The sequence below is a fragment of the Mesoplodon densirostris genome, chromosome 14, assembly GCF_025265405.1.
Source record: "Mesoplodon densirostris isolate mMesDen1 chromosome 14, mMesDen1 primary haplotype, whole genome shotgun sequence".
NCBI classification, from domain to species: Eukaryota; Metazoa; Chordata; class Mammalia; order Artiodactyla; family Ziphiidae; genus Mesoplodon; species Mesoplodon densirostris.
In genome coordinates, this window is record NC_082674.1 from 15,283,200 (window position 1) to 15,295,531 (window position 12,332).

The window sequence follows — 12,332 nt, forward strand, 5'->3', positions numbered from 1 at the left end:
GCTTATGTTGAATACTTCCGAATCTAAAATAAATTTCTATATTTTAAAAAGAAGAATAAAAACAGAAGCCTATTCCCATCAGGAGCCTCGTATGAGAGCAAGGGACGACAGAGCTGAGACTTTACACCTGAAAATTTGAGAGGTTTTATTTATTTATTTTTAAATACCAAAGTCGGGGGTGTGGATTATCCTCTATGAATTGAGATGCATCCTCAATTCCAACCTTCTCAATCAGTGCTCGGCTATCTCTCAGGGACCGAATCTCAAAGTTAATGATACAATCCTTGTTTGGATATTCTGGATTCTAAAAGTAAAGATGAAAAGAAAGAAATTCAAATAGTTGCCTTTAGAATATATTTTTTTTACAGTAAAAACGGCAAACAAATAAACAACTGCATCATATTATGAGCAAAACTGGGAAAAAGAGAAATTGCCATGTGTGGGTCTTTTGAATTATCTGGAAAACACCCACAGTCCACAAGTGAAGTCCCTCCTGAGGCAATCAGGGGAAAAGGGGACAGTCGTCAAAGGGGTTCCTTACAATCATGCAGCCTTGTCTCCCTCGGCTCAAAATGTCTTTCCCCAGGAGCTACTCTCTTCCCATCCCAAGTGCCACCAGCCTCCACTGGAGCAGAAAACAGCATGTGCAGGGCCTCTACCCCTCACTCCTTAATCTACTCTTTTTTTCTATTATTGAAAAAAAACAATTATAAATAGCAGTAGCTCTGAGGGTGAGTATGGACAGATTTACTGGGAAGAGGCATGAGGGAACTTTCTAGCATGATAGTAATGTTCTGTATCTTGACAGGGGTTTGAATTGCACAACTGTATGCATTTGTCATAACTCACTGACTGGTACACTTAAGATCTGTGCATTTCATTGTATGCAAATTTTATTTCAAGTGAAAGAAAACTATAAGCAAATACTGAACTTGAATTAGTGAACTTTAATTAATGATATGCATGCTAAGGTATATATGTACTAACTGAAATATATTAAAAAATGACTGATTAATGGGCAGATAGAGAGATGGACAGAAATATGACACAGCAAGTATAGTAAAATGTTAAATAGAATTTAAGTGCTGTCCACATGCTGTTGGGCAGCAGACAAATTAAAAAAAAAAAAAAAGAAAGAAAAAGGCTGGCTTTCATCACTACTTTCCTTTTATAATTTAGCAGCCTGACAAAGAAAAAAAAATTTAAAGGCCAGTCTTGCAGCAAAGAACTAGCTAACAGCCAGAGAAAGAAAACAAACAGTTAAAAGGAACTCACCGATATTCTACATATTCTAAGTAACAAAAAAGTGAAGCATACAAGAAAATTAGAGCCCCCTTGTGTAAAAGAGTAATGGCTCCCATGGACCAGAGTTCTCTGAAAAGGTTAACTGAGCCACACATACCCCTTCCCCACCCTGCAACTGAACCCCTGTATCTAGAAACTGAAAAGTTCTTAGGGAACTACCGTACAGAGTAGGATGGAAAGAGCATGAGGTTTGGACTCAAACAGTCCTTAGCTCAAATCCTAACTCCATCCCTTGCTGGTTATGTGGCAGCTCTTTCTAGAACCTGCCCTACCCCACTCCCTACCCACCCAGGAAGCCAGGGCCATCTTCCCCAAATACAAACCTAATCATATCATTCTCCTGTATTACTCCGCCACCGACTCCAGGATCAAGTGCAAACTCCACAGCAAGGCATACGAGGTCACTTATGACCTGGGCCCCCTACCCCATTACCTCTCCCCAGCCTCATTTCTGCCAGCACTACAGTTACACACACCAGCTTTGAAGCCAGAAAGCTTGGAGTCAAACCATGCTTTTGCCTACTGCTAACCGGGTATCACTGGCAAATCAGCTTGTTTCTCCAAGCCTCAGATTCTTCCTCTGAAAAAATGGAATAGTAATCAAACTTACTTCCTAGCATTGGGAGGATTAAGTGAGATCACACATATCAAACACGGAGCACAATACCTAGCCGTGTTATTCTCATTATTCACAGTCTCAGAACTGACCCAATGCTCTCTTGCTTCAGACCTTTGAAGAGGTACACCTACTGACTCAACCCTGCCCCTCCTCCAGTTGCTGAAATTCTTGTCTATCTCCCCAACTCCTCTACTTGAAGCCAGGAACTGTCTTACTGGCTCTCAATAAATATTTGCTGAGTCAACGAACAGATGAATTTTGGGTAAATCATTTTCAGCCACTAAGAGCCTTCCTCACCTAAAAATGAGGTCTGTGTAATGTCTACCAGGTACAGCTGTAATCACAAACATCTCATACAAAGGAACTTTAGTGAACGTTAATTCCTGTCCTTTTCCTTCTGCACTCCTTCTTCTCTAGTCCTCCAAGAAATTTCTCATGTTATTTCTTTTTCCTATTTTATTGAAATATAATTGGCATATAACACTGTATTAGTTTTAGATGTACAACACTCATGTTGTTTCTTAAAACTGTATGCTTGAAGGAATCCACAGTTCAGCTAAATATTTCCTGGGTCAACAAGACCTCAGAGGGAACTAAGGTATGACAATATTCTTTTCTTTACGGCTTTGCATGTAGTAAGTCAGACGGATGACAAAATTGTCACACAGAACCTGGTTTTCCCTCACAGTTTAACAACGCCTGCCAGTAAACCAGGCAACAGTACTGTAGTTATGCTTTTTTTTTTTAACATCTTTATTGGAGTATAATTGCTTTACAATGGTGTGTTAGTTTCTACTTTATAACAAAGTGAATCAGTTATACATATACATATATCCCCATATCTCCTCCCTCTTGCATCTCCCTCCCTCCCACCCTCCCTATCCCACCCCTCTAGGTGGTCACAAAGCACCAAGCTGATCTCCCTGTGCTATGTGGCTGCTTCCCACTAGCTATCTATTTTACCTTTGGTAGTGTATATATGTCCATGCCACTCTCTCACTTTGTCACAGCTTACCCTTCCCCCTCCCCGTGTCCTCAAGTCCATTCTCCAGTAGGTCTGTGCCTTTATTCCTATCTTACCCCTAGGTTCTTCATGACATTTTTTTCCCTTAGATTCCATATATATGTGTTAGCGTACGGTATTTGTCTTTCTCTTTCTGACTTTCTTTATCCTAGTATTAGATATGCATAAAATGTGTATCAAGAATTTTAAAGTACATCTAACCAGTTTAAATATGTGTTTTTAAAAATTCTTCATAAAAGTCAATATAAACATCAGAGCAACACATCACAGGCATTTTTAAGCATTCCAGAATTTAAGGCAATCAGCAACTATGAGCCTTTCTTGACAAAAATTATAATGATGAAATCCAGCCAACTAAAAGATTAATCAAAATTAAGAACTCATGTACAGAGAAAATGTAGAAAAAGACTGGTAATAGCTTTCATTTAAATATAAGATACACATGTGGAAAATTAGGGTTACAAAACAAAATGTAAATGTTCTAAATCTTGACAACATAAAAATAACAATATGCCTAACAAAAAGAAGAGAGAAAGAGGGAGAAAATGTAAAAGCACCATCTTTTAGAATGGACAATCAATACTATTAAAAATTAAGATGTAGTTGAAAAGCAATAACCTCTTAGTTCTTCAGTTTTTTTCTTAACCCAGAAAAACTGTATCATTTGTGGTGAAAAAAAAATAATGTCCTACAATTCCTTCAGATTCACTGTCACATTATTGAATTCAAATTAAACACTAGGGCCTCCCTGGTGGCGCAGTGGTTGAGAGTCCGCCTGCCGATGCAGGGGATACGGGTTCGTGCCCCGGTCCGGGAGGCTCCCATATGCCGCGGAGCGGCTGGGCCCGTGAGCCATGGCCGCTGAGCCTGCGCATCCGGAGCCTGTGCTCCGCAACGGGAGAGGCCACAACAGTGAGAGGCCCGCGTACCGCAAAAAAAAAAAAAAAAAAAAAAAAAAAAAAAAAAAAAAATTAAACACTAAACAAGTAGATTGCACAGTGATGTCATTTTTATAAAATTACTTCTGTTTATTTATCTCATCTAGCAAATCTATCTTTCCACATACTGGTTACAGCTATACAGAATAATGTTCTGATGTTTATCTAACGTTAATCATTAAGAGACCTCGATTGTAACAGAACTTCAGGCCTTCCTTTCTGACTTTGACTGCTGATAGCTTTTAAGCCTCCCCCTCTCCCTTCCCCTTCTGCCTCACATCTGGACAAGATGATAAGAAAGCATAAGTGTTCCATCCTTTGGTGACGCAGGAGTTTCAAACCACACATATCTCTACCTACCCATGGGAACCCTCCCCCTAGGCCCACCCTCTAACTGCCCAAAAAACCCAAGCCAGTCTCCTTTCCCCGCTCTCAAACCAATTTTGGAGCAGCCTGGGAAGCCTATCCTTTCTCCCCGAAAAACTCATTAAGTGTGTAAGACCGTTTTACACCCTTTTGGTGTATCTGTGGTGTCATCACTCTTTACGCTCAAACCAACTTTTGGGTGGGGGCCATTCTGGCTGCGGCAGGGTGGTCATGACACAGAAAACACCTGGTTCCCAATAAAAGAGCTGCAATTTACATGTCAAACCAAAATATGAAAACATGTTACAAAATGCAACTAACTTCTGGAAATTTAAAATCCACTATTCCAATTCCAAAAAACATATGTAGTACATAGAAAAATAAATATTTTGGATAAAAGGAAGGTAAGCTTTCAATACATTCTTTTTTTTTTTTTTTTTTTTTTTTTGTGGTACGTGGGCCTCTCACTGCTGTGGCCTCTCCCGTTGCGGAGCACAGGCTCCGGATGCACAGGCTCAGCGGCCATGGCTCACGGGCCCAGCTGCTCCGCAGCATGTGGGATCTTCCCGGACCGGGACACGAACCCATGTCCCCTGCATTGGCAGGCGGACTCTCAACCACTGCGCCACCTGGGAAGCCCTCAATACATTCTTAAAGTTAAAATTTTTCAAAGAACGTTCAATGAAGGCCAAAGTAGGGATTCAAAAATTATCTGGAATTAGAAATAGATTATTTTATAAAACCTGAAAAATAAAATAGGAGAACAGTGGACCTCCAAATAAAAAAGTTACTCAAATGTCCTAGAACAAGCGAAAGACTAAAGAAAATTATCAAATATTTCTTCAGTATCTCTGTTATTAACATAAAAATAATGAAAACAACTAACTACCATTTATGAGCTCTTGGTCGTAGCACTGTGCTGTTTTTCACTCATTATCTTATAAAATAACAATCCTGTAAGACAGGTACTATTACTATCCACATTTTATAGAGGTAAAAACAGGCTCATAAACAGGAAAGGAAAAATGAAACTTTAAAAGATGAAGGAACCTGTCTAAAGGTTGTATAAGTGACAGAGCAGGGCTGGAACTCCTCAGTGCATACTCCGAACCAGGACACTACACTGCCTGGTACAAAAATGAATCCCAGTCAAGCCAGCAACAGAAATATAATTGTTTTTTAATAAGAATTACCTTTAATATCTCATCCAAAAGAACAGATTTAATTTCTAAATCCTCAAAATTACAAATATATCCAGAAGTCTGAATGGGTTCCTTTAAAGACAAAAACAAATGTTATGTTTAACTGTACAAAATTTTCCTTCTTTACCATATCATGATTTTAACTTTTATTATCAAAATTTTCAAAACAACAAAAAAGGAGAGAGAATGTCATTAACACCCATATACACATCATCTAAATAATTATTAACATTTTAGAAATATGCTTCAGTCAATTTTTTGGCTAAGGTATTTTAAAGTAAAGTAAATTTAGACTTGACATTTCACCCCTATTTCATATCTCTAAAACATAAGGATGTTCTCTTACATGGCCACATTACTATTATCACACCTTAACATAATCAGTATTAATTCACTAATAGGATTCAGTATCAGTTCAAATTTTATGAATTAATCCAAAAATGGTTTATACAGTTTGATAATTCTTATTCATTCCATGCAACATTAAACTTAATTCTTAATGAAATTGACAAACACTATATTTGTATCTAAGCACATATATCAAAGTCCCATACCATACTGAAAAGTATGTCCTCTGTAACATTAGCCAGAGGGCATCCTTGATAGATTCATTTCCTACATAAGAAGATTTAATTTGTCAACATGGAAACACATGAGCCTGCTATATGTCTGTTTCTTGTCCTAGTGTTATACAGGCTTGTAGAAATAAAGTATGGTAAATGCATATTATAATGTAAAGTAGTTGTCCTAAATCCCTAGTAAAATACACTCCCAATATACTTAATACCTCCAAGAACACTGTAAAAAGAATAGGATAACGTTGTCTGATAATGAACATAACTCCAGAATGCAATTTTTTGAAATGTGTGTGTGATGTCATAGTGAAATAGAAAGTAAGCTAAATCCAAATGAAATAACATATCATATTTATAACTCTGAAAGTTAGTGCTTCATATATAATAGAAACTACAAAAATTATTATCATGGGAAGGCACTAAAAAGATGAAAATAAGAAGTAAATATTGAATCATATTTAGTTTGCATTTAATATGCCTAAGTTTAATAATGAGGCTCTTGTAGGCACATTATATGTGCTTATTGGGTTTTTAAATGTATACTTTCTTTAAAAAGTAGAAATTGACTAAAATTATATGAGAAAATTTTATAAAATCCCTAAATTTCCTCAAAAAAATTATATTACATATAGGCAAACAGTATGCTTTTATGAACAGAAAAAATCAGAATAAAATTTAATTCACATAAAAAGCACATGTAACAAAATATTTCTTATAAATTATAGGGGCCTTTCATATACTTTATTTTGGTATTACATGTAAACTAAGTGTACCCTTATAAAAAGGTTAATCACTAGAAAATTTTTTATTTTTAGCTAGATAATTTTACAAAGCAAGAGGGTCAAAAGATAAAGTCATAAAAGATGATCTGTGGATAAAAAATAATACCAAAAACAAAGAGAAAAGGAGAAACAGAAGGATAAGGAGAGAGATCGGGCAGCACCAAGATGGCACAGGGAGACCCTGAGCTCAATTCCTCCCACAAACACACCAAAACTACACCTACATATAGAACAGCTCTCTGTGAGGATGACTTGAAGACTAGCAGAATGGCTCTTCTACAACCAAGGCTGCAGAAAGGAAAAACACACCGAGTCTGGTAGGAGGGGAGGGGAAGTGATCTAGCCGAGACCCACACCCCTAGCAGGCAACCTAGAGACGGAAGGGCTTATCACAAGCATGGGGATCTTCCCTAAGGAGCAAGGGGTTCACACCCCACACTGAGCATCCCAGCCCTGGGGTCCAGCACTGGGAAGACAAGCTCCCTTGGCTGATTTTTAAAACCAGTGGGGCTTACCAGAGGGCTGTAAGAAACTGAGACTCTGCTCTTAAAGGGTGCAAGCACAGTCTTGCTTGCAGAGGCAGCAGATTGAAAAGTGCCTGGAACCCTGACCTGTCTGCCAAGACTGCACCAGCACAGTCTCCCAGCCTGCACTGGGCTGCAGCTCTAGCACCCCTCACAGAGGTGGCAACCACCACTGCACCACGAGAGAAGACGCAGCATGCACTGGGCCCTGGCTGTAGCCCTTCCGGCTCCAGCCCCACCTTCTGCCAAGGCAGCAGCCCCAGAAAGCCCCGGGAGAAGCCCCCACCTGTGCTGGGTTCCAGTTCTAGCCCCCTACTCCCCTCCCCAGCTCCAGCCCATCCCTCCAAGGCAACGGCCCTAGCACACCCTAGAAAAAGTCCCGACCTACACTCACTTCAGAACCAGCTCTCCCACCAAAGCCACTGGGCACACACAGACTGCATACAGATGTTCTCACATAAGGACACACCTTAAAGGATGGGATAGGTAATTGTTTCACCTAATTTCATAGAGACAAAAAGAGAAGTAAAACAAAATGAGAAGATAGAGGAATATGTTCCAAATGAAAGAACAACATAAAATCCCAGGGAAAAACCCTCATGAAACAGAAATAAGTAATTTACCTGATAAAAGAGTTCAAAACAATGGTCTTAAGAGTGCTCACAGAACGTGGGAAAAGAATAGAGGAAGACAGTGAGAACTTCAACAAAGAATTAGAAAATATGAAAAAGAACCAATCAGAACTGAAGAATGCAATAACTGAAATGGAAACTACAGGAGAAGGAATTAACAACAGATTAGATGATATAGAAGTATGCATGAGCGACCTGGAAGACAGAAAGTGAAAATCACCAAGAAATAAGAAAATATAGGAAGGGAAAAAAAAACTCACTGGTAAAGGCAAATATATAGTATAGGCAGTGGATCAATCACTTTAAAAAGCTAGTATGAAGGTTAAAAAACAAAACATTGTAAAATCAACTATAACTACAATAAACAGTTAAGGGATATACAAAAATATGTAAAACATCCAAAACATAAAACGTGGTGGGGGGGGTGAAAAAATGTAGACCTTTTGAAAGTGCAATTGAACTTAAATGACTATCAGTTTAAAACAAATAGATATATGGACATATAAATATAGATATAGATATAGAAATGTCATATATATAAACTTCATGACAGCCACAAACCAAAAACCTACAATAGATACACAAAAACAAAGAGACAGGAACCCAAATATAACACTAAAGAAGATCATCAGACCAAAAGGAAAGAGACTAGAAGAAGAAGTAAAGAACAGAGAAGAACTACAAAATCAACCAGAAAACAAGTAACAAAATGGCAATAAGTACTGTACATATCTATCAATAATCACTTTAACTGTAAATGGACTAAATGCTCTAATCGAAAGACACAGTGTGGCTGAATGGATAAAAAAAGCAAGACCCATCTATATGCTGCCTACAAGAGACTCACTTCAGAGCTAAAGACACACACAGACTGAAAGTGAAGGGATGGAAAAAGATATTACATGCATAAAAATTAAAAGAAAGCTGGGGTAGCAATACTCATATCAGACAAAATATACTTTAAAACAAAGTCTATAACAAAAGACAAGGAAGGGCATTATATAATGATAAAAGGATCAATCCAAGAAGAGGATATAACATTCATAAACATATATGCACCTAACATAGGATCACCTAAATATATAAAGCAAATATTAACAGACATAAAGGGAGAAATTGACAGTAAAACAATAATATTAGAGAACTTTATTCCCTACTTACATCAATGGAAAGATCATCCAGACAGAAAATCAATTAGAAAACAGTGGCCTTAAATGACATATTAGGCCAAATGGACTTAATAGCTATCTACAGGACACAAACACAGCAGAACATACATTCTTTTCAAGTGCTCATGGAACGTTCTCCAGGATAGATCACATGCCAGGCCATAAAACAAATCTCAATAAATTTTAAAAGACTGAAAAGATATCAAGCACCTTTTCTGACCACAACAGTATAAAACTAGAAATCAATTATAGTAAGAAAACTGAAAATAAAACAAACACATGGAAACTAAACAACATCTAAACTAAACTAAAAAATCAATGGGTCAACAAAGAAATCGAAGAATCAGTACCTTCAGAGGGTCACTGGAGATGAAAATGATCAAGCAGGGAATATCAACATTAAATACTCATTTCCTAATTCTCAAGGAAAATATGCTTTATCAATGAATTAGAATTTTGCACACAAATGGCACCCTTTTCTCACACAGAATCTGAAGAAAGGTCTACAATTTAAGGAAAGGTATGAAACTAGAATTCATAATAACACTCAGATGTATAAAAATGTATTCAGTATTAACCATCAAACAACAGTTTATCTCCTTAATAATAACACAGAATACTATGTCCTAAAGGAGTTCTAGTAAGTCCAGTTTTGAAGAGTATGACCTCACATGCTAGAGGAGTGACTAGCAGAGTAACTAACCAAACAGGGACCACAGGCAGGGTCCTCATGAATGAAATGAACAGCACACCATGGTTTATAAAGAAATCCAGTCAATGGTAATGTTATAAGAAATTCACCTACCTCTAAATCTAATAGAAATTGAAGTACTTGCCAAGCCAGACAACAAACTCCAAAAATAAATAAATAAAAGGCTGTTCTTTTAAAACTACTTAAGAAAGAAACACTTTCCACCAGGCAAAGATTTCCCTTGGTGCTAGACTGACCATGTGTGCTACACACACATTATGAACAGCCAGGCATAATCCTCTCACTTCTCCAGGCATATGATTTTGGAATTAATACAAGTAGGGCCAAGGATGGAAAATGGACCCTAACACTCAAAAAGTATTTTACTTCCATCCTCAAGTTTATCCCATGGTTACCTGTCAAATTTCCACACTTGTTTTGTACCAAGGGTCAAATTTTCTTTGAACCCTTGAAAGAAGTCCATGCTTATATAGGTCAAATGCAGCAGCCCTGAATGCCCTTCCTTTGAGCCATTACTCAGGGCCTGAAAATTACAGAGATCCTTAAGACTCCTAAAAGCTTTAACAAAGCCTTTGAGAAAAATTTACATCAGGTCATTGACCAACCCAAAGATCCTGAGTAGGGCTCAAACGGGGAAATGTAAAAATAATTTAGGATATTAAAGATGTTTAGTTTACCACTAAATAATTACAGAAGATCTTCAGTAGCTCAGGGGACCCAGCATGTAATTTCTTCCCAAGAAGGAAACTACAGGTCCAAACATCAATTAATGACATAAAGCATTTATCAAGTCATCTCTTATTATTTCCACTAGTGGAGTATAACAGGAGTATTGAAAATTCCAAATTGAAAATCCACTGATAATTCAAAAATTGTTCAAAAGATTTAGCTTCTTAATGATGTTTTGATTAGGCTACCACTCAAATTATTTTGAATTCCCAAACACAACAGCTAACAGTTGATACACAGCAGACTGACAGGAAAATTCTGAGCCTAAAAATTAGCTGATGTGAGCCACAAGTAGAAAATAAAAATATAACTTTAAAATCGCTGAGAAAGCAGCTTTCTGACACCCCAGAGAGAGCAGATTATTAATCACAGTCCACATTTGCCTGTTCATAAGATTATCAGGATGAGAAAGAACATGGATTACTAGGTGATAAAGTTCATGTAAATATACATAAGACAAAGGTAAGCACAGAATAAGCACAGAACAGGCAAAAGAGAATGAAAGGGCAAGGCAATTCCAAAACCACATTTTTTTTTGGCTGGTTGTTTTAAGCAATTTTGGTAAATAAGACTACTTTATTTGTCTTAAACTTTGACAAGGAAAGAAATAAAGACTATATAGTTAGTGAGCATGGTTCTGTCTTTTAAAAAGAATAGATAAATGCTTAGGAAGTGCCTTTCAGTGAAAGTGGAGAATATTTAAAGGATAAATATTAATCCCACTTAAGACCAATATTTTTAAATTCCACAGAAATGTTTCTATTTATTTTCAAAATTCATGCAGCCAACACCAACAAACTTCTTGAAGAAACAAAGGGGAAATGTCCAGGTTTTGGTCTTGGCTCATTATTTATGTACTGTTAATGCTCATTTCTTGTTTTTACCTCAGGATCCAAGTTTCTGAAAACATACATTCTTGTCTTCTCCATCATTGCAAACAAATCAGGATTATCTTTGGCCCACTTCATATCCCAGACATCTTTTCGCTCCAATTTTAACAACTCGCCAATAACTTGCTGTCCTGTGCTGTCTGTTACCCGAGCATCCAAGTCAAAGAAGGTCAGAACTCCTGAGATGTCTATGATAGCAAGACGACTACAAATAATGAAATTGGAGAAGGGGAAAAAAATTGTAAAAGTACTATCTGCGTTCATGAATATAATTACTTATCACCATTCTTCAAAATAAGTTCATCAGAACCCGGGAATAAGGTAGAAATGGCTTTAAATAAATAACTGGCTTTAAACTAACATTTATAAATTCGATAGAAGACATGGCTGCTTTCCATTTTGCTTCCTTGTGGAAAAAAGTATCCAAAGGGATTAAAGCAACTGGTATGCAAATAATTTTTTTAAATTACACTAGAGTTTCTATATTTTGCCCAATGAGAGAAAGACATCTAGACACAGTATAGTAAATATAATATTTAAATACAAATAGACTATAAAACCACACTGAACTGTAAGACAAGTTTAAAACAAACACAAGTCTTTGCATTTATTACATAAATACAACAATCCCAATGGATGACTTCTAAGTCTAACATGTACGTGAGGAAAGTTTTCAGACTTACCTGGAGTTGCAATTCAAGGATAACTGGTAGGCTCGACAATTAAGGGAGTATTTTTGAATCAAACCAACATTAGGAAGACTGTATCTCTGAATGGTGCCAGATTCACGACTCTACAGAAAATATTTCTGATTACTAAAGCACATTTACCATAATAATATTAAATTACAACTACAGGTCTCTCT

At 37.0% G+C, this 12,332-nt stretch overlaps 1 protein-coding gene across 1 annotated transcript in view; it reads right to left on the minus strand.

Moving 5' to 3' along the window:
* Nucleotides 1–12,332, minus strand: part of WDR35 (WD repeat domain 35) — a 60,842-nt gene that overhangs the window by 12,486 nt on the left and 36,024 nt on the right. Inside the window, exons 15-18 of the mRNA XM_060117323.1 lie at nucleotides 12,151–12,260; nucleotides 11,462–11,672; nucleotides 5,446–5,526; nucleotides 168–304 (exon numbers count right to left, since the gene is read on the minus strand). Coding sequence (XP_059973306.1) covers nucleotides 168–304; nucleotides 5,446–5,526; nucleotides 11,462–11,672; nucleotides 12,151–12,260 — 539 coding nt within the window. The remainder of the gene's footprint in view (nucleotides 1–167; nucleotides 305–5,445; nucleotides 5,527–11,461; nucleotides 11,673–12,150; nucleotides 12,261–12,332) is intronic.